The 23,646-nt window shown below is 36.5% G+C and overlaps 3 protein-coding genes across 8 annotated transcripts in view; 2 read left to right on the top strand and 1 right to left on the bottom strand.

Moving 5' to 3' along the window:
• The window catches only part of LOC139970087 (uncharacterized), an 853,056-nt gene that overhangs the window by 751,659 nt on the left and 77,751 nt on the right, over window positions 1–23,646 (bottom strand). The gene's annotated exons all lie outside the window — the stretch shown is intronic.
• The window catches only part of LOC139970036 (NLR family CARD domain-containing protein 4-like), a 554,750-nt gene that overhangs the window by 79,558 nt on the left and 451,546 nt on the right, over window positions 1–23,646 (top strand). The window lies entirely within an intron of this gene.
• Window positions 1–23,646, top strand: part of LOC139970033 (uncharacterized) — a 233,898-nt gene that overhangs the window by 72,885 nt on the left and 137,367 nt on the right. The window contains exons 5-6 of one of the 4 annotated variants that reach the window (XM_071975604.1): window positions 6,414–6,622; window positions 14,468–14,544. The exons of the other annotated variants lie outside the window; for them this stretch is intronic. Coding sequence (XP_071831705.1) covers window positions 6,414–6,622; window positions 14,468–14,544 — 286 coding nt within the window. The remainder of the gene's footprint in view (window positions 1–6,413; window positions 6,623–14,467; window positions 14,545–23,646) is intronic. 4 annotated transcript variants of the gene reach the window in all.

Here is a 23,646-nt window from a genome sequence, read left to right on the forward strand (position 1 = left end):
ATGTCCACCCAACGGCTATTTACAGAATAACTGGACGCGAGCAAGACTGCATTTTCTGATTTTTTTTTTATGCAATTATACAATAGTGATTTTAACATCGGTCAGTTCAGTTCTTAAACTTCACACTAGTATTTTTTAGCACAACCTTAATTTAAGTTTAGACAAAAATTATAGTCTAACTACGCCCCAGAATTGTTTCAGTCGGAAGACTCCCACAACCCCGTACATGGAATTGCATTCAACGACTACTCCACAGCAACAACATCAAAACTTTCGGATCCACATATAGTCTGACCATAAATGTTCGTTCCCCTTCCTAAATTGATCGGGAGAATTTTGGAATGTGAACCCACGTTACTGGGTTCTAAACCATACAGGAGAGTCGATCCGTTTTCAGGATTGGAGAGGCAAACTTACCGCTCATGCACTTAATCAGAAATATACACAAATTAGCCACAAGATGTACCTCCTCCTTTATGTTCTACACCCTTCCCCATATCTATGTAGACATGTGACAAATCACTTGATTGGCGTAGGAAGGGAGCAAAAAATGAATTGGTTGGGGAGGGGGTCGGGGGGCATCCCAATTAAGTAAACAATACACATTTTGTCATTATTGTGACCCACATGGAACATTGAAAAATTTCAAAATTTCCATATCAAAATTTTAATTATTTTATCCCGAAAGTTTTGAATATTTCTGGGAATTTCAACCCTTTTTCAAAATTGAAACCCTTTTCTTGAAAATCAAATTTGTCTTAAAATTGCAATCTGTAATATAACCGAAATTCTCAACATTAAACTACTTTTTCTAAAATTTAGAACCTCTTCGATTGATTTCGACCTCTTTAATTCCCTTCGTGTAAAATGTCGATTTCTTTTTGTTTTAAATTTAAACTATTGAAATGTTGACTTCTCAACTAAAAATATTAGCGTTTTATCTCAAACTTGTACGTTTCTCTCGAAATTGCCATTGCATTTCTCGAAATCAAGATTTCTTTCTTATGCAAATTTCAACTATTTTTTCTCAAAAAATAAACTTTTCTTGATGAGGATGGTAATAAGTAAAACGGGAGAAAAAGGGGGGGTGCTACATGAATTGACTATTACAATTATTGGTTAAATGTCGACATAGTATTTTGATTTGAGCAATTACGAGGTACGTGAAAGACAAAACATTGTTTGATTGCCTTAAACTCTCTTTGCTGGTGCAAAGATTTAGCTAAATAATCCAGCATTGACATGGAATGGAATTAATTACAAAGGTGGTTGGGTGGGGAGGGATGAAAAAAGTCGTGTAGTTACAGGTGCGTATCCAGGGGGGCGTTGGGGGCGCGCGCCCCCCGGGTAAGAAAAAGAGAAGAGAAAAAAGAGAAGAAAAAAGGAAAAAGAGGGGAAAAAAGAGGAGGAGGAGAGGAAGGAAGGGAAAAGAAAAAGAAGAAAGAGAGAAAAAGGAGAAAAAGAGTGAGTAAAAGCAAAACGCGAAGACACCGGGAAGAGAAAGAAGAACAGTGACATCATTACAGCGCTGAAGGGTAGCCAGTGACGGATCAATGATTTCGTAAAAGTGTGACTCACCCTACCCCTCACACCGACAACTCCATTTTTTGACGTTTCCATTTTCCTCTCTCACTAATGATCTATATATATATACTATATATGGTCTATCATAACGCGTGTGTAGAATTGTGCTATGAAACCAACTGTGGCTGGTCTCGAACTCGACCATGTCGTCGGGGAACATGACGCATTTTGGGATGGGGGCGACCGCCCGCCCCCCCCCCCATTCAGCATTTTTTAAATGATATCGCTAAGTAATTTCAAAATAGAAAGTGCTTAGAGGCAACTAACAAGGCCTGGGAAGTGTCATTTCCAGCGATCTGGGAGACATTTTCGGCCAAAATTTGCTTGTACGCTTCGCGCCAACCAATGGTGGCGCTACGCTTAGATAATTTGCCTACAGGCTTCGCCTCTCCCTTGGCAAATTCATCGCTACGCGCCTGTTCGAATTTGTAACGCAAACAGCAGATATAACATCATATCAGTGAGCATGAAAATGGCGTTCCAGGATGAAAACCCTCAAAACTGTCCGACTTGCCTGAAAAAATAACCAAAAACGTGTTCTTGTCAATATCATATAAGCAAGTATCGGTTATTACATCGCATGCCATCATGTACCGTACGGTCCGTTAAAATTGCGCAGTATACCGCGGGATGCTAATGTAAACAACGACATGTCTCATGTAGATGTATAAAAAGCATGGAGGTCCAATTATGTCAAAACTCTCTTTTACATTAGTAATGGCGAATTAGGGCCTGCACCCCCGCCGCGCAGTGGCGGAGCGTCCATATGGTCAGGGGGCGGATGCCCACCCCCCCCCCCCCTGACGGACTCAAATGGACTGCTGGCGCCTTTTTCAGCTCTTTACCACTTTTTACTTATTCGTGATTTTTGACTTTTTTATTGCGCTCTCATCTACTTATTGACATTTGTCACATTTTGTTGGTGTAATTTGGCGATGACACCTTGTTCTTCGTTTATCTGCAAATTAGCCAGACCCGGAAAGGGTCATTTCCGGCGATCTAGGGAGTATCTTTACTCAAAATTTTCTGTACGCTACGCGCCAACCAGTGGTGGCGCTCCGCTTAGATAGTGTCGAAAGCGCCCCTTCAGACCATTCTCGCCACTCCTGACCAATACCCCTAGCTCCGCCACTGCCGCCGCGCCTCCTACGCCTATGTGTGTAGTGTTCGGTTTCGGAAATATCTGCTATTTTTTCATTTCCTTCAACCAAGTTTTATAATAGCCGTTATAACAGGTTTTAATATTTGTACATCAATAAATTAACTGTGTCTGAATTTTCGAAAATTTCTGACCAACATTCTACATCACACTTTCCTCTACTCGTGCAATTTTGACCGGTCTGTTAGGGGTTGAAGGAAGTTTTTTCTATATTGGTTGTCCATAGATGAAATTTTGTACAACATTATGGCTATGTTTTGAAGTGAGTTTATTCACGAGAAATGTGAATTTTCAAATTCTGAACAAATATGCGGCTTAAAACCTTGAAAAGTGGGGCTGACGGGTATTGTGGGCCGGGACGTAGAATCACCTACAAAGCAAAGACCCACAGGAGATGCGATCAGGTCGAACATGATGTGTGCCGGGTTGACAATCTTCTAAAAGGTTATGGATGGAAAAAAAAAACTATTAGGAAAAACTTGGTTCTCAGGCAAAAGGTGTACATCTGGTTGGTCATTTCAAGCCCGAGAAGTGCCGTTTCCGGTGATCTGGGGGGTTTCAAAACAAGAAATTTTCTTGTACGCTGCGCGCCAACCGATGGTGGCGCTCCGCTTAGATAGTAATTCGCGCCCCCCGGGTTTGAAAATCCTGGATACGCGCCTGAGTTACATTTATTCCGATAATTTCATGATGATTTAGTGAATATATGTAAAAACAAAAATGTAACTTGACACAGACACGTTTTGTCTGCACGATGTGTCTGCAAGATGTGTAGGACGGAGCAAGGCTGTTCAATTTGTGTTATTCCATGTAGGTTTTATTATTCATTAAACATGTACTCTTTAAATCATTTGAAACAGACGTATTCAAACTTTTGTGTTTATTGCTTGTTTATGCATCCACTAGCAGATAATAGGGTGGGGGAATGTGTACATGAAATGCTATTTGCCCAAATTTTAACCGGTGGTGGGGGAGGGGAGGGGGTGCACGGGAACTAACACCCTACCGCTTAGGTAGAAATGTCAATGATAGCTTGATCTAATTGATATAGGTTGTGTTGTATTATTTACTTCCTCGACCCCTTCCTTACTACATACCCAATCGACGTCAGTTTTCAAACTGTCTGTTTTCACCGGGTATGTATAACGTTACATCTCTCGTATATTTACTTCTATTGGCGCCAAAATGTATGTTACAAATTTCAAACATCACCCGCGAACAGTTGGAAAACACCTGTATATGCTATTGAATACCTGTTCACATCTAGTATCTATATCACTGACAACGAATGTTTTAGTGTTACATTAGTGGAGCTGCAGAGTACGTATTATATTCGTGGGAGACTGGGAGTTGTTTGTTACCATTGACTTGTTGGTTAATAAGATGGATTATTTAATGGAGAGGAACCACTGTTAATAGTTAAGACAGCGTTCATTGATAAGTGAGATAATTTGACGGTATGGTATAGAGGCATAGGCTAGAGGGGGAAAGCGGCCAGGCCAAACTTAGTTAGGCTATAAGCTAGACTAGTAGTAATAAAGTTAGGCTATGTTAGAAAACTCACTCATCACCTTCGAAAAACTATAATTATCTACTTTTAGCGAGAGGACATGCTTAGCAAATCTAACTCATAAATAATAGAGATCTTAGCCTAGTTGCTGACTGAATATCAGAAAAGTCCAAGTTAAAGCATATCTTAACTATAAAGGAATTGAATAAAATACAATCGAGACACTGAGTTTTCTTTAGGGATCTTAAATTAAGCGAAGAATGAAACCAGCGATTAACATTCTAGGTGTACTGATGCCTAACATTTACTTCATTCTAGCTAACAAAATGTATCAATAGACAAACTCTAGAAACTTTGTTATTCCTCAAAAAAATTTAAATCACAGAAAATGGTTCAACTCGATTTTAATCGTACATAACATAGCCTTATACGCATTAATACAAGTCAATCTATAACATTCCAAAATTATCATTTTAATCACCTAACTTATTAAATCTACCAGGTCGGACATTTGAGCCACTTGTGTGAGAAACCTGCAGCTTTTTTACCGAGCAGGCTAACTGAAATAATGTTATTTAATAACTGATTAGTTGAATGACCATACTCCTAATATACCTGACACTTTATATGAAATATACCTTTGTTAAATACTGTATAGGGCCCAGAGCTTTGAGCCTCTATAAAACAGTTTTCCTATTAAGTCTAATAATAATCAAATGCAATACATAGTTATTAAAAGGAATCTTTCGTCCATGTTTTTCCAGGAGCAACTAGATCGTGGTGTTCTACTGACAGCTGGTTTGTCTTAATTTTGCCCACATAATTATAAAAACTGTACGTCATTTCCAAGCCAACAGACTTATGGCCACATGATGTTTAAAAAGTAAATGGTTTTGAATTGAAAGTGCGCCACCTATTTTACCCTGCTGCAACTCTCAATAGCAGAAGTTCGCCAGAGCCGTAGCTCAAACGTTAAATGTTCCGCTAACTGTTCACACCCGATGAACTCCATGTAACAGAAGATATTTCAATGAAGACCCAATCAACCCGATTAAACTTAAAAGTAATAATTAATTAGTATAATTAAACCCTCAAGGATATGAAGTGTTTACAGATAACAATATTATTTGTAAAAAAAAAATATATAATTAGCGGATGGTACTATTTAATTGGAAGAAACGATGAAGTTTAGAAAGTTAAAATCATAAGCAATACCCAATTTAGGAATATCTACAAACACAAAGAAAGAAAAATGTTACATTTCGAAAAAATCTACTAGAAGTTATGTCACACTCAAACCGTAACTTAGGAATGAATTTGATAATTAACTAATTAAACACAGATGGACATCATCTTTAAACAAATCATATTAATTAGAAATAATTATAATTCAAGCAGAATAGTCGGATTTGGATCAATAATGAAATAATTTGTAAATTAAATTTTGAGTTTAAGCCTCGTCAACCTTCTCTCTGGAAACTTGAATTTGATCTACCGTACATCTGCTTCTCTAAACTGCATTTTAATTATAAGAAACAACCTATTGATTTAAATATAATTCTTCAAACTCTCCTTATACTTTATAAAAACCTGGTATTAGTTAGAGTAGAAGTTTCCTTTTCATGATCCCTATAACATTAAATTACATTTTCCTTCTGAAAGTTCTAAATAAAAATACAAATAAATTTGATCAATATTTTTCTTCAAAAGATAGATAATCTCAATTATTATTGACCCATTTCTTATAAAATTCTCAACCCGTCATTGAGATTTGTTTCCTATTAACTAATAAATAAAAATATGTAGCCTCGCATTCTTATTTTATTAAACCTTACTAGCTATAAAAACTTTAATGAATAATTTAATTGTAAAACAATCAAACTAACCCTTTAATCCTACATTACCACTTTATTTTCTCTAATCTAATGTAATTATTCCTGTTTATATTTGTGTCCCCATAAAATCAGCCCCTTATTTCCGTTCTAATAACTGATTCCGTCTTACAAATAAACACGACCTAAATGTCTTAGTTTATCGCTTTATTTTCCTTTATCTTTTTTTCGTTATTTTTATTTTATTATAATTATTCTAAACCTAACCAAATCCAATATATTTATCTCCATCTACTCTATTATCAGTAACTCTATTCTTTCATTCTAGATTCCTATCTCCTGTGTGTATCTAGTATCCTGCTCTCCTAGAGTTGATGAGTCTGGTCTGCACCTTATCCTTAAGTCTGGTCTCTCTCTCTCTATCCTGAGTTCTCTCCAGAAGCTGGAGATCTATGACGACAGCAGGAGACTAACTAATGAAGAGTTTGCGGCCATCTTGTCTTACTCCTCACAGTGTACAAGCTTGAAGGAGCTGAAGTAAGTATTCCGGTGTAGATGTTAGAATCATCATAACAGTTAAACAGGGAATTAATTAAATTAATAAAAGTTATCAATATTAAAAAAACAATAGAGAATGCCAAGTCTGCTGTATTTTAACGTCAAGGATTGGATTTAAATTAGTTTTAGTTGGATTTATTTGAACAATTAGGTAATCGTGAAAGGAATTCTGTAGAATGTTATGATTAATAAAACAAAATATAATGGATAAATAGGGAATATTTTAAGAGGTTGTTGGTAATAGAGGGGTGCAGGGGTGGGTGGTGGTTGTTTAAAATGTTCTTTGTTAATTTTAATGTTAAAATTTAACTAAATAGGTTTTAGAATTACATGAATGTTTATTAGGATAAAATAAGAGATATATAGACAAGGAAATTGGATTTTAATAATTCTAGAGAGTAAACTTAATATTCTAAAGTAAAGTTTTATAAGGAATAACTGTTAATTTTGACTGAAACCTCTGAAATAGTTGATTTTCAATTATGTACAATTAATTTAAGAAACAAAAGAGATTGAAAATCGTTATTAATTTTACAGTAGTAAAATAATGGCATTAATAGCATAAACTCCTCAAAATTTTTATCAGATTATGATACTCTAGCAAAACTGAAATGCATACAAAAGAAGCAACCAATAAAATAGTTTTGGTTGTCAAAATTTAAAAAAAATGTTACTCAAAATGAGTTAACTAATTAAAACAAAATAAAAGTTAACTAGAAGGAAATATATAATTGCAATTGAGTTAACTATATAGTTAAAAAAATGTATTGCCATAAATATCATTAAAGGCAAATCTGTATATCTGATAAATTTCAAATGTTCAAATTTAATCCGCTTAAAACTACATCACTTAATTCGTAATAGTTTGATATACGACGTTATACAAAATAAGCTTAATTATGATTTATGCTTATATTTTAACCTAATTTTTAAAAAATAATTACAAAATTGACCGAGAGCTTCAACTTTGTATATTTGATAACTTTAAACAAAAACTGTTATATTTTAATATTCCTCGTATCAATGTTACTTCATACTTGATTCGATCATGACGTCCCTACTTGGTCCGTTCCAATGTAGTGTTATTTTAGACCCCCCCCACCCACCCACCCACCCAACCCCTCCTCTCGCCTCCTCTCGCCTCCTCTCGCCTCCTCTCGCCTTCTTTGCTCTCACAGATCAAACCTCGTAAAAGTTTCTCCTTTCCGTCTTTACCATTCACAACATAATCAGTAACATCTTCAACTTACAGCTGACGTGTTACTAAAAGAAGAAAATATTTAAGTCGCACCCGTCACCCCCCCCCCCCTCCACCGCGCATCACCCAAATCTTGAAAGAAAAGACAAAAGCTACTGAGTAGTTACATAAATGAAATATATGAGAACGAAAGCTGCTTAACGTATGTTATATGTGAAACAACGCCATTCCGGGAAGAACTGTGACCGCGGAGAAAAATATTACTAGAAATAACACACTTCAGGGGGTTTTGTTTGGTCTGACCATGGAGGTAAAAAGGTCTTACTATAAACAAAATGTAACAGAGAATGTTGATTCCCTATCTGGACTAAATACTTTACCCCAATCCCAGTGTGATCTTGGGTAAATTTAGTCTCGTCTCCTCTGCCCCTTACCACCACCACCACCCCTTCCTTCACCGCCCCCCCCCCGCTTCGCACATCATCTTTTTTAGGGAGCCCTTCAAATCAATTCCGTTTATACCCAATAACATCATCACCGTTTTAGTACACACAGTAGGCCTACTCTACTTCTACAATAGTTTTCTGCACAGACGATTGATTCAAACAATTTATTTCTAAAGTAAAATAAGTTAACAGTAAAGATGACACACCTGGATCTTCCGTAAATAACTAATTAGCATAACAATAGATGACCTTACAGTAGGTAGTTGAAGCTAATGAATAGAAAGATAAACGAGCCACGCGTCTAGTGTACACCTGGAATGTTGTAACTGTCATACAACGTAACCATGGAAACCGACGATAAGTAGGTCAGTCAGTGTCTAGCAGTGGCTGGGAATAATGCATCATTTTATTCAATACGGGTTAGGTATATATCTAACAGCGTATATATCTAACAGCCATTCAGTGATACTGTATGTCATATGCCATGATATTACGACGTGTTCTCATTAATATTCTTTGTTTATATATTTTAAATGAGTAAACTTGATTTCCTTGGTTGTTTAATACATCCCTCACTTGCGCCTCTCCCTAATTTGATAGAAGGATTGTTTTATGTCCCTTTCTCCTTTTTTTTTTCTTTATGTACGTTTCGTTTGTATATGGAAGTCTGCCTAATTAGCACATAATTAAATAGCCCTTAATGTAACTCACATATCTAATATGTGACTACAAACATTGCGGGTTCTTAATTGCCTAGTTTATGGAGAACAGTTTTGTTCTGTGAAATTGATTAAACAGTTAAACTGTGGAGATAAAATATTGCTCGTGTTTAGCAGGGAGAAAGATTCGTTTGATGAGATCTTTTATCTCTTTAAATATCGAATTATATACTGCGCTAGTTCTTTTTTACCTACACAGAACAGGCGAAAGTGATTAAATTATTCCATCGAAGTTTAAAATGTATAATGGATAACGACAACTAGAGATCGATTTCAAATTTGCAACTTAACTGTTTTTAGCGAATTTAGAAAGGCTTAGAAGGCTGTCACCATCACCTTCAGACTTTCTTCCAAATGGTTTACATTATTGTTATAACACACGCTAACAAAATGAAGTACAGATTTCTAACCCGGTACACAATGAATGAACCTACAAGTTAGCAATCAGAATAAACACTTATACAACTGCCCGGGTCATATCCAGGTCGTAAATATGGCCACGGTTCATTTAGTTTTGTTGCTGAGAAGGATAAAAAGAAGAAGTTATTCACTTGTTGAAATGAATTCATTGCGTCATAATTTGCGATGTTTTACATGAATCATGGTGGTATGCTTATTAAAACAGAACATAAGTATATTGTGATAGTAACATGCATGGTGGACAAGTAAAAAGAAAAAGAAAGGAAAATAAAACAGAAAAGAAACCGAAGGAGAGGTGTTATGTTCCTGGAAATACAGTTAGTAGAGATCTGTGGGTTATTGTATTCCGTCGGTCTCACATCCTGGGTTTTCCTCCCGTCAAATCGCAGCGAATAGGGTGAAAACATGTAAAGTAATAGTGTCTAAATATCGCGAGTCTACTCTTTCAGAACGCATAAAGAGAACGATGAATACTCTACGCATAGACCTCTAGGCATAAGCATGCAAGATAAAGTTGTGCACACTTCGTGATGGGTGGGCTAGGTGTTCAGCGTTTACATAACGCGTTGCCAATTTTTCAACACTGTTGTTTGCTCTCAATAAATCAACGATTACGTAAGACATGATCTAATTTTTGAACTGTTGAAGAACCATAAACCAGAATTTTGCATACCTAATTAAAGAAAATCACTATTTTCTCTCAACTTTGTTGACCCATTTCGCATGTATACACAGGCTCAGTTATCTCAACACTACACATTGTTTTAACCCCAGCCACATGACGTAATACAAATTATACAGGACGACAAACTCGGCGATACCTTTATAGTTTTATAGATAAGTTGTATAAATAAAACCAAGGTGAACAGTGTTTGACCTGTAAATTTAAGCAAGTTTGAACACTTCATAGTTAATCAATCTGACTTCAAGCATTAATGCTTTTTTTTTGGTTTCTATGATTGTCGTAACATATGCATTCATGCAGACGGAGAGTGTGTGTGTCTGCGTGTCTGTGTCTGTGTGTTTGTATTATCGGACCTCCAAGGAAGATGACTTGACTACACACCTTTTGTCTGAGGACGTACAGGTATATGTGGGTGTGTGAGACGCCTCGCTTGTAAACACGATATCTCAAGTAGGGAAGCTTGGACCAATCTAAACTTTGGTGTGTATAGGTACCAAATTGAGTAGAAGAACCCCATTGTTTTGTGGGGATGTCATTTGGTGTCACTAGGAGCCAAATACTGAAAATCTTGTAAACACGATATCTCAAAGGGGTAAACTTGGACCAATCTCATATTTCGTGAATAGTAGGACCACATTGAGGAGCAACAGCCTATGTTTTTTTGTGGAGATCAAAGGTCATTGGGGGTCACCGAGGGTCAAATTTTGGAAACCTTGTTTTATAAGCTCCCGTATCTCCCACCAACCAGCCTATCAGATAACGTGCTCGTTACGCCTCATACGAATATGAGGCTATTGGCAATTGGTAATGAGCTTATGGGCAACCGTAGAATCTAAAACTGAAAATACGAACATTTTCATTGGCTTCAACGTGCCGCTCGGAAGCCTTATTTTGCGTGCAGAAAGGTGTACTTTGTAATACAACGGTTCTCTTTGACGTTTTCGTCTTATTTATTTCAGGTTGGATGTAGTTTCTTTGTGACCAGGCAGCGTTTATGAACTTAACAGTTCGTCTAGTTAGAGTTTTCACTATGACCAATCTCAATGCGAAATAATTGTGTAAAATGGTCTTAGTTTGGCAGTGAGTTCACGTGCCTTTGTCTGGATCGGCTGTTGATCCAAATTTGTGTAGTCTCGTCCACCAGTTTCAACATAGCTGTAGGCCTTAAAAGTAACAATCGACTTTCGTCACGTTTATGATTATGGGACAATTTGAACGAACCTGGCTAGGCATGTGAGCAAGTTTATGTTGTCTAGGCTAGCAACGGTTGGGTCGATTAGGGTTCGTTAACACAACAACGTGAAGAATACGAGTCAGAATACCAATACACTTAAGATGGCAAAACATCTCCTTCATTATTTCTTAAGGCAATTTCCTACAGGCTATCAGTCAAAATTCGTTTTGAGACAAGTTTTCTGGAGAGATCTTACAGCCTCAGATTATCATTGCGTAAAAGATCGCTTTGATTTAAGCAGTGAAATGTAGTGATAGCGATATTTTTCACGCATCAATCTGCAGCTAAAAGACAGATAATTAATTGGGAAGTTGTACGAAGTCGCCCTTCTAATTGAGCAGCGGTTCAAAGTAACAGTGAGGTGCTGCATATGCTTAGGACTCCCGCACACCTAGTTTATGTAACAGAAGCCAAGCTACAGGTATCTTCGTAGGTATTTAACAGATGTTGTATTTTAATTGTTTGAGACACTACAGTAGGCCTAGCTGCTTACTTATGATTCTGCGTCATGTTTTACTTTGTTCAACACTTACTTTTGGTGGAAAATAGTTTTAATTTCGTACTGCAAAGAAACATGACTTTCTAATGTGCAATTGCGTAGCACCATGCATCTGCCGAACTGCCTAACCTTTGTTCATAGAAAGTATTGATGTTGCAGATCTGTACTTTGGAGACTTGACCAACAATCATAGGCCTAGTGGCGAGTGGAATTTGGCGAGTAGATTTTTAGTCACGGTCGCCAAATAGCGAGTACTTCCAAAATATTTGTCGAGGTCTGAAAACCTTCACAACATGATTTCCCATGGTAGAAATCATGGATACTTTTCATACATGCATGGTATATGGATTTGCCATATTGAGTACAAGAATCTTATTGTTTGTGAGGTCAAATGTCCGATAGGTCACCAGAGGTCAAACTCTGAAAACCTTTCACATGATATGTAACGATGGAAATCGTGGATACCTCTAATACTTGGTGTGTGGATTCATAACATTGAGTACTGTACAAGACCCCTATTGTTTTAGATGGAGGTGTGTATAGCCACGTACAATAGACTGACCGGTGTTTATCATGCCCTTTATTGTAACAGCTAGTTCTGGTTACACTACCAAGCAGAAGTCTACTGCATTGAAGTCATCGAAACCTCAATGCATTTTGCATTCTGGTTATCTTTGGAAAGGAGGGGTTGGGGGTGGGCTCCAAATATGACTTGCGTCCGTTGGGAGCGGTCTAAACGGGGAGAAACCTTTTATTAAAATATAACCTTTAATAAATAGTTTTCAATGCTGTAGCATTATAAATTATTAGTTCAACAATTAGTTCAACAATTATTTCCAGTATTTTGCCTACATGTGTACATTGAGTTGTCATGTCCGCTATAACCCTTACATTATATATAAGATCAGTGAAATATTCGAAAGCACCTGTTTTAACCAGTCACTGGATAGATACGGAAAACTAACGATTGTAAAGAAAACGTTTTACATAAGTAGTAGCACTATTTATTCGTTAATTATGATAATTAGATACAAGGAATGTAAACAATATATTTTCTTTCTATGTCCGGAGTAGTGTTTTACATAGAACTGGGCAATTCAGGTATAAGGTAGAATGATACTGAGCTAGAATTTAACAAATTTATTGGATATTATGCACTATCTGTTACCGGTTAATCCAAATAATTTCATTTCATGCTCGATAAACTCAAGTGCCCTCTTGTTGTTGTGTGTTTTTAACATGTGCCTTCATGTCTAAAAATTTGCTATTTGGCTTCAAAATAATAATAATGATAAAATATGCAGTTCAAAAGTACCGGTATAAAGACAACTGTTGCTAAAAACATTCAAATACGGTACTTGAACCTGTGGAAAGGAATGCACAGATTATTTATTTTGAGAGGGTTTCAGATAATTTGACAGTCTAGTGGTTTCTTGCGTAAATTCAAAGTCACTTGCTCCACTTCCCCTCAGTGTTTGTTCCTCCATATTCCAATAAAACTTTTCTTTTGTGAATCAACGACGATGGCATTAGTGTATTCTTAACAAAGTATGACCAGGAAGTCTTAATAACTCCTCGGTATGAAGGGGGTCGGGTATTTTGGACACATGCAACTCTTCATTGAGAACATAGTTGAATAGGAAGATTCGATTGTGTAATGGTTAAGGTCATTATTATCAACTCCACAAAAATGCTATAATTTTGTACAATTTGATTTAGATCAATGACAAAAACAATGCGTGCAATGTGATACAATTATGAAGGTTGATATTGAATAAATACTTAAATAACGTTGGTATATCATATAATAGTAACAATTTGTGTTTAACTCCAACCCAAGATGACAAATTGTTGCGCCCAGTAAAGAATGTTGCTATGTCCTCGACCTCCTACCCCTCTCCCTTACATTCTTCCTCCATTTTAGTGTATGTTTTGCAGGTTTGTTATCCCGCCATTACATTGAAATATGTTATTTGTAACATCTTAAACTCTTTTGAGATTAAGAAAGAATTTTTTTCAGCTTTAAGATTTATTTTTCTAGATTTCGTATCTTACCACTGAACTCTTAACAATCTCAGACATTTTAGTTCTCCTTTAAAGCGAGGATTCACGAATACGAACTACATCATCAATACATTTGCCGAAAATAACATACGATATAAATCACGTGATCCGAGCGAAATATGGCAAGCGGTTGTTACGAGGATTTACTTCGTTTACTCCGTTTGTTCTGTACAATGTGAATTTCTATATGTTTGAACAACTTTATTTTAATTGATAATGAAAACATATAAACAGTTCAGCCAATTCTGATAATGTGGACGGCTATACATTTCACAATATCAACCACATACAATTTACATACAGCAGTTCCAACTATCATCATTATTATCTACAATACTATTTCCATTCTAGTTTATTTTTCGTAGAATCGTTTGAACACGAGACTTGTGATGATAATTAATTCTGATCATAATGATCAATCAGATGTGATTTATTTCCTTGTTATTTATTGTTTTCTTTGTTTATCTTCATTGATTTAGTAAACAGTAAACCTGACTAGGAGGACATTCCACTACGTCTTCTACATCTTACACGATGATTACTCTACTTCTCTCCATAGGTTTCGATACTACGATCTTCCAGACATTATTCCGGTTGGATACATCCCACCATCCTTGAAATCAAGAAATGTGAAAGGTATTGTCACAATGACGTCATAATGGACACATTTAACATTTCTTACATTTAATTAAAGGCTTTACCAACAATGTGAATTTCTTTTGACTTGTTGATTGTTGTTGATTTACATACAAGAGAGTAATGAATCAGCAACACATGATTGCCATTTTATATGAAGGAGACACCCAAAACAGAGTCTTGTGATAGTAAACAACGAACTGAATAATAGAATAGAAAATAACAACACTTAATATTGCTAGGCTTGGCTGATTTAAGAGATAAGTCATATTCCTTTCATTTCGCTCATTCGATATCCCTGTCTTATAAAATGTTTGGTGAGTAGCCATCACATCAATTGATGCTTTTAAATCTCTTTCCGAAAAGTAGTGGTATCATACACTTTGGGAAACTTAATTACAGAGCGACAATGATTATGTAAGGTTTGAAGTAATGTTCTGCCCCTCGGAGGCTGTCAACCCGCCCACCCCCCCCCCCCCCATAAAAGCACATTTAAACATATCCACACCTCCGCTTAAACCATTCTTTCAATCTGAATTGCAGAATAAAGCCGCAAAGTTTTAATGAACTTCTTTTCCAAGTTCTGCAAACGAAGTTCTTGTTTCTCTGAAATTGCTGCAAAGTGTATTAAAAAATAAACGAAAACAAAACAGAGACCAAAAATGTATCGGAACTGCTGGTGCTAGATGTATCGTATTCAAAATATACTAATAGGTAACATCAGCATCATGACTTTATAAAGGCAAAGATAAGACACTCGTTCTGCAGTTTTTGCAGGAACAGAGCGTCGTCAAAGCCGACATCATGTATAGGAAGGAGGGAGGGGGGGGGGGGTCTGTGGTCTTTCCCCAGAAAATGGAAGTTGAGGCTTCAAATGATACATTCTGAGTCATAGTTTGACTTATATGACTTGACTTATTTCCAATATATAAGTCTAAACGCAACATTGTTTATTAACTATTCTTAGTTAGTTTGAAATGCGTGGTGGTGGGGTGGGGGGTTTGGGGTAACACCACATCATCACTTTGATCGACGCTTGAAAAGAGTACAATTTACATGTATTGGCGAACATTAACATCCATGCATGATTTGCCTTGAACAAATTATAGTAGAAATAAAATATCGGTAATGATATGAGGGAAAGCATTTAGAACAATATGTGAATTTAAACCATATTTTTATTTTATTTTATTAATACACTTACGAAAGTAAAGTACTCCCTTACGTCTACATTTCCTCACGGATAATATTTGGATAATAAATGATGCAGCTTCCAGAGGCTTCGCCCCTGAACCCCTCCCCCTTTAACGATACTATCCGCTGAAAATTGAGTTCTTCTCTTAGATAGATTTCTGTGTTTCAAAATGTCTTCAAGAGAACGAAAAATATCTTCAAAGGGTGCAGCTTAAGTCCAGCGGATCCCCACCAACGTACTTGGAATACATTATAGATAACTATAATTTATTTATTACATTTGTTTGTGTTTTAGTGCTTTAAACTCGCTACGAGAGAACAAGGGATATCACCAATGCAAAAACTTCAGGGGGCTTCCCCTCGTGGAGCCAACCAGGGCTTGAAATATATTCCAGAGAAAGCCCCTCGACCCCGCTTGAGCTTTTAGAAACGTTCTATAGTTGAGCTTCTTCCTGACAACCCTAAATATGCAGCTTCCGGGGACTTCGCATCACACCCTTTAACAACATCAATAAACTATCAAAGAAAATATCAAATTTACATTTTTGGTCTGTAAATCTGCATACAGAGCGAAAAGTGCATAAAACAGGATTAATGCGAGTACTAGTTTAATTTTGTAGCCATCAATATACATATTTTGTATCGATTCGGTACAGCTTTACATCGGTATTATATACTTAATGAGGTAACGATGTATTCTGTATTCAATTTAACGCGTGTTATCTGTCAAAGTTTTAACTTAATATTTTTTTTAATTTTCGCTGAGATGCTAAACTGTCAGAAAGAAAAATTAAATAATAGAGTAACCACTAATCTTGCAAGTAGTAGTGAAGAGATGGATTCTGATACAATTCAAGTGGTTTTATTCATCGGTCAACCAGGGACGTAGCTAAGGCCTGATGATTGGGGGGGGGGGGGTAGTGGCTGAAATTCCACTGGATGGGTTTTGAAGCCAGAAAATTCCGACTGCTGCCTTTTAACCCCCCCCCCCCCCACCCACCCCGCGCTACTCGTCAACGATACGGTAAGTATCAGTTCAGACACCCCATCTTTCGCACCTGCACTGTTCCGAACTTTTTTTCGATACATTTGTACCACTGGCATTCACTTCACAAACTTATTAATCACTCTGGTTGAGCAAGTAAGCAACTGAGTATAAGTTATCTGCTTGAAGGCTACATAGGCTACACAAACTACAAAAGCTATGATAATGTAACAAAGGGAAAAACTTTTTTTCTTCAACAAATTATATTCGACAACGATTACCAAAAACACCGGGGTTTTTCCTAGCGCGCTTAATATTATTATTTATATTTTTAAGGGGGGGGGGGGGGTTGGGCAGCGGGGCTATTTATCACTCACATGAACAATCTGCCTATCATCTTCGTCAAGGACCAAGATGATAGGAGTTCTTAAAATAAGTATAAAAACATACTGTAAAAACATACAGTTTTCAGTGGTTGCAGTTCTCATATAGTCCTTTATATCAATTCGATATGCACCTATTCGGTGGCTATATACGCCAACCCTTACTAACTAGTAATAACCTGATAGTTGACTCTACTCTAAGATGAATAAACAAAGTTTGCAGATAAACAAGTACAACCGTGACTAAAACTAGTAGTGTTTTTGTGGCAGCCATATGCATATAAAATAGCTTTAAAGGGCGCTAGTATTCAATTTTAGTCAGTCTGACTCTGCCAATGCGAAACGTAGCCGGGAAATATCCCTAGGGCGGAGAGGATGCAGTTAAGGAACATACTAAGTATCGCCCACATGTTACATATACCAAATTAATCGAGATTTTTCTCAACATCATGGGTTTTTCGGCCACTGTGCAATTGAGATAATCAGTTGTAACTAGTTAAACCAAGCCTAGGGCCCAATGGAAGTTGGAAAAGCCGATACTTTGAATATCACTTGTACAACAAAATATGAAGGAAATCATCAAGTTGAATATTAGGCAAATCCCCGAACACTCTTTTCACTGCTCAAACTTTAGTTATTTGATGTAAACCTCATACCTTTGTTTAGGTCATTAGTACTGAGGAAGATAACTGTCTACTCTTCCGCGAACAAAAATAACAACTGAACTATTTCTATAAAATATATTCCAGTCTAAATTTGGCCAAAATAGTCTTGCACCTATCTTCTACAACCGTATAAGATGTAATTGTCTGAAATATACAATGCGAACCAATTTTGGCAACGATTCAAGAGTTTGGTGAGACGTACCAAGTTACGTACTGTAACGGTTACAACTAGTACTGACTAGCATTGGGTGTTGTAATTGTATACAATATATACTATATATATATATATATATATATATATATATATATATATATATATATATATATATACCAGCGACGTAGCCAGGAATTTGCAAGGGGTAGCATATTTTGCGATTGATATGGGAGAGGGGTCTAAGGGGAGGGGGCGTCCTGTTTTGAACAATTGAAGGTCTTTAGATGGGATCTGGAGCAATGTTTTGCCAGTTTCATCATAATCATATGATATCATATTATCAGCAGATTTTGTTTCCGTTTTGAAATATTCTTTCAGAAAGACATAGTGCTAATTTACATTTTTTCCAGTAGGATGATTCTTTTTTATTGTCCAATGTCTGGGCTTTAATACAATTGCCGAACTTAACTGAAACACAATATAAACTCTCGTATTTAGCAGTGTAATAATTATTTATAGGAAGTGCGTATAACGTACGATTGCTAGCTTAACTTCATAACATGCTTTTCGTGCAACAACCGATGACGAATCATAGAAAGGATGCGTTGTCGTCGTCTTTGTGCATATACGGTTCGTGACTCTCCACCGAGTGCGGTTATTTATGCTTTATGTATTTTATTACGCAGTGGCCAATTGTAGGCTGGTAATAGGTAATAGGCTACTGGCTAAATTTAACTAATTGCATCTGCCAAACTAAGTAGCTGAAGCAGTAGGCCTAAATGTTACTACGATTATAATTGAGTTAACGGAGCTGACGAGTATTCAAGATCAAAAGAGCAATGACAAAATACCATGCCAAAAAACAAACAGTATTTATCTTTTTTTCGACACTGAAGGGGGGAGCAGTTGCTCCCGCTGCTCCCACTGGCTACGTCTCTGATATATACTCAACTTACTTGAAGCTAGCGAACAGGGTCAACCCACCCAATAACAAAATTAGTACATAAATAAACCGAATTGAAGCTGGCGAACGTTGTACGGTAGTTCTTTGGGCATTAATTTTAATATATTCAAATTCATACGAAGATTTGTATTGGAGTATAAGGATCGCGAGATACAATTTCTCAAAGTGGCAAGGAAGACGTGGTAAATATGACTGATTAAAGGTCAATTTTGACCTAACTTTTTCAAATTTTAGGTCATTCACAATCACAGGAATATATGAATAGGCCTAGGTGAATTAGAGTGCGACAGTCGGAAATTCCGACAGTCGTACTCCAAATTTCCAACTATCGTCATTTTTACTAAGCTTGGGTGGTGAGACATCCCCACCCCTTCTCTTTAGCGACGTCCCTGCGGTCAACGCGTAAATACAAGAAAAGATCATTATTATTTTTTATTGAATGTTTTCAACTGTATGGTTCACCATCTTGTCTACAGACGTCTAAAAAAATTGTAGACGTTATAATCAGGCGCGTATCCAGGATTTTCTAACACGGGGGCGCGACTTACTATCCATGGCAAGCGGAGCGCCACTTTCGGTTGGAGCGCAGCGTACAAGAACATTTCTGGTTTTGATACCCCCCCCCCCCCCAGATCACCGGAAATGGTATTTCACGGGCTTGAAAATGACCAACCAGATGTACACCTTTGTCTGAGAACCAGGTATTTCCCAATAGTTTTTGTTTTCATCCATAACCTATTTGAAGATTGTCACCAATTACACATCATGTTCGACCTCACCGCATCTCCTGTGGATCTTTAATAATGTAGGTGATTCTACGTCGCGGCCCACAATACCCGTCAGCCCCACTTGTCAAGGTTTACGCCCATTATTTATTCAGAATTTGAAAATATTTCTCGTGAATAAATTCACTTCAAAATATACCCTTAATGTTGCACAACATTTCATCTATGGACAACCAATATAGAAGAACCTTCTTCAACCCCTAAGTAACAGACCGGTCAAATTGCACGAGTAGGGGAAGGTATGATGAAGAATGTTGGTCAGGGAATTTTGAAAATTCAGACAGTTAATTTATGTAATTAAATTAATTGGTCTACAAATATTAAAACCTCTTATCACGGCTACTATAAAACTTCGGGGGGGGGGGGGGCTGCAAATATTTTTGTGGAAATTCGGGCAATATGCTGAGAATTTTTCGGGCACCTACTGAAAGAAAAAGAAATTGCAATAATGTAGCTAAAAGAAAATCAATAGTTTAAATAAATCTCCTTGGTTATTAAAATAAAGTTCTTAGCTTGCCCGACAAATTCGCCATTTCGGTAATAACACGGCAAATGATTGCATGTAATTGGTATGCGATGTAATAACCGATGCATGCCTATATGATATGTAAATTAACATGTTGAACGCAAAAAAATGTGGTTATATTTTTCGGGCAAGTCGTAACAGCCCCCCCCCCCCCCAAAAAAAAAGTGAAATTGGGCTCATATGACTACAAACATAAACAATTGGAGGCTGTTCATCCTGGAACGCCATTTTCTGTTCATGCTCACTGATATGATGTGATATCTGCTGTGTGCTTTAAAATTTTGAATAATTTAAATGAGACTGAAATAAATAACTTTTATATGTTTATTGTGCGATGCCCCACATTCTTTTCATTTCGAAAGACGCACAGTTTCAAGTTCATTACACACTGAAGGCTTCGATTCTCTATCTGCGTTCGGTTTATGGAAGATCTTGCGAATTTCATCCCTATAAATATCGCTAGATATTGCTAGATATCGCTAGATATTGATATCCCAGTGTCCTTGGGATTTTTCGGGGCCTGATCTTGGGAAATTGCAAATATAGCTTAAAGAAAATCAATAGTTTAAATAAATCTCCTTGGTTATTAAAATAAAGTTCTGCTATCTTGGACCACATGCTAGCCTATACCACATTAATTCAATGGGAAAAATCACATCGGTTTCTTACACACACACATACAAAGCTTAGCCTTGTTAACAACTTTTAATTACCTGGAAATCGGCAATTGTTTGGAAGATATGTGCTATGTTTTGAAGAGGTATTATAGTATTGTACGTACACAGCTACTGTTGCGATGGGTTAAAGATTTCCCTTTTGAGTAGTTTTTACCGGTACAATGTTTTCGTTTTCTGTGTTGAGTGATTTTATCCACACAGGAAAAAGAACCATTACGAATGGCTAAAGCTAGAAATAGTAAGCAATTAAAACAGCCAGCTACATTTACAAGAAAGTTTTTTCATTAAATTAATCTTCCGTATTCGCGTGTCTTGATTAATCAAAACATGAAATCATGAAAGCAATCGCGTAGCAATTACGCGACCCCCCCTCTCAGAAAACGGGTACCCGTTTTGTGTGTTTTTGATTCGGGTACACGAATGTTAGGTCGTGTACCCGGGTATTCGGGTACCCGACTCAGACCTAGACTCATTACTCATTAAATAAAACTAATGCTCAAGAGAAATTTTTCATCCTTCGCTTGGATCATGTAAATTATCATGGATGCAACTATGCTGCAGGCTATGGTAGTCTCTGATGAAAAAAGGAATTATCGTGGTTATTCAAAATATTTACGTGTTTCTTGAGTTTAATGGAAACGAGCATTTGTCATAACGTCACAAGTAATGTATCTGAATCATAACAGTAAAACTAGGGACGTGCAGTTAGTTACAGATGATTTGTCCAGTCTTGTAGCTCCGTAATTTAACTCAATTAAGTAAATACATTTAGTCTTTTTCTATCATCAATATTTAAATTATCAGTTTTCATGGTATTTGATGACGTCACTAATGCGTTGTTATATAAAGCTAAATATCTTGAAACCGGGTAGCTTTATAAACATCACGAGCAATCAAATGTTTTTTATTTCTCTGTACAATAACACATCTCTACTAAGATTCTACTTAAATTCATTATTTCAATTAATTAATAGTAATGTAAATACATACAAACCTCTCTATCTCCATCCCTCAACATAATTTCTCAGGCTCGTACACAGTGTACGCTCTTTCATTGTTCTGTGTTTAAAGGACACATCGAGATTCTCATTGTTAATGGTGGAGTGACGTCACTGCTGATGATGTTATCATTGATCAATCTCAAATACATAAGTAGTTAGTGTAAACAACACGTTTGCCCGATCAATTAAATGCTTTACTATTTTTGACAGACGTGTGTATAATAGCTACTAACGTATCCCGTGATAACAGCTTAGAGAGAGATTCGGAGACGATGAAGTCGAAGTCGAAGTCAAAGTCAGTTTGTGCATTATTTAGAATATTCTAAACCGTCGATATTTGCACTTCATTTTCTGACACTCTCATAACATATTACTGCCCCACCCCCACCCCTACCCACTCCTGATTCCTTTCCACTTTGCAAAGCGATGTATCAGCTATCACCTGCACCGTGTTCCTACACCTATGATTTATCTTAGTACAGTTTGAAGAACATTAAACAAAGAAACCCTGCGTGTAAAACAAAAGTCACCTCCCTTTACCGAACTGGAATGCCCTTAGATCCAGCAGTCCTCTTACATGGAGACTGGCTACGTGGTTATGAAAATATTTTGTTTATTCTTTTACATACATAATTTAACTTCAAATTTGCTACTAAACAAATCCCCTTTTTCATCTTTTAACAATTGTTTTTAAACAGTGTTTAATTATGACGTCACTGATGTTGATTGTTCTCTGATCCGTTCATCGTCTCATGGATTATTATTCTTGATCTGAACATCGAATACTCGACTATCATGATTTGGTTTCTCAATTTAGTCCAAGACTTGTTTCTGTTTGAATGGGAGAATATGTTTTCATTTAGGCTAATTGTATAATTGATCAGATATATTAATTAGATGATAACAATTCTAACCTGATTGGTTTTATAACTAAGATGATAATGGTTGTAAACTGATCAGGTGTAAAACCGAGATGATAATAATAGTAAACTGATCGGTAATCTTACTGAGATATAAGGATTGTAAACTGATCAGCAATATTACTGATATGATAATGATAGTAAACTAATAAGATCAAAATTAAGGAATCAACTAGATTGATTACCAGCTGATATGAAATTATCATCGAGGGCCAACATAAATCAGTTGAATATAATGTGTATTACTTCAAACCCCCCCCCCCCAAAAAAAAGAGATTACAACTGCAGATGTGTTTTAATCAATTCCGTTCATTTTATTCATCAGTATGGAAGTATCCTGATTCTCGTCGCCTGAATCTACAGACCGGTCTATGGCAGGTAAGATATTATGCACCTTTCTTACAGCTATTGCTCATAATGCATTCTGGTCAGCTTATTTGAGCTAAGTTGCTCTCTGTGTTACTTTACCAGTAAATATAAAATTAATATTATGATAACGTAATCGGGAAATGCAGTTAATAAATGGTAGCATTAGAATTAGAATTAGATAAACAGAAAAGAACTTAAACAACATAAATTTACAGATATCTTCTTGCTCCTGTTCTCAAACGTGGTCAGATTTCTTATATGAATGTTGTCGTTTATAACTGAATGCCACCCCGTGTGTCCCTTAGTGGCTTGCAGAAACGAGACACACATGCTAAGTTTTCATTTAATCAGGATTGTGTTCATATTTTGCTAACATGGAAGAAAAAAAGACTTCATCAGAAAATAGTGAATATTTATGAATATTTATCTGAAACGATAACACAATTAAGTCTTGCTAATAAATTAACTTTGTTCCTTAA

This window comes from Apostichopus japonicus, chromosome 7 (genome assembly GCF_037975245.1).
Source record: "Apostichopus japonicus isolate 1M-3 chromosome 7, ASM3797524v1, whole genome shotgun sequence".
In the NCBI taxonomy this organism is placed as follows: Eukaryota; Metazoa; Echinodermata; class Holothuroidea; order Aspidochirotida; family Stichopodidae; genus Apostichopus; species Apostichopus japonicus.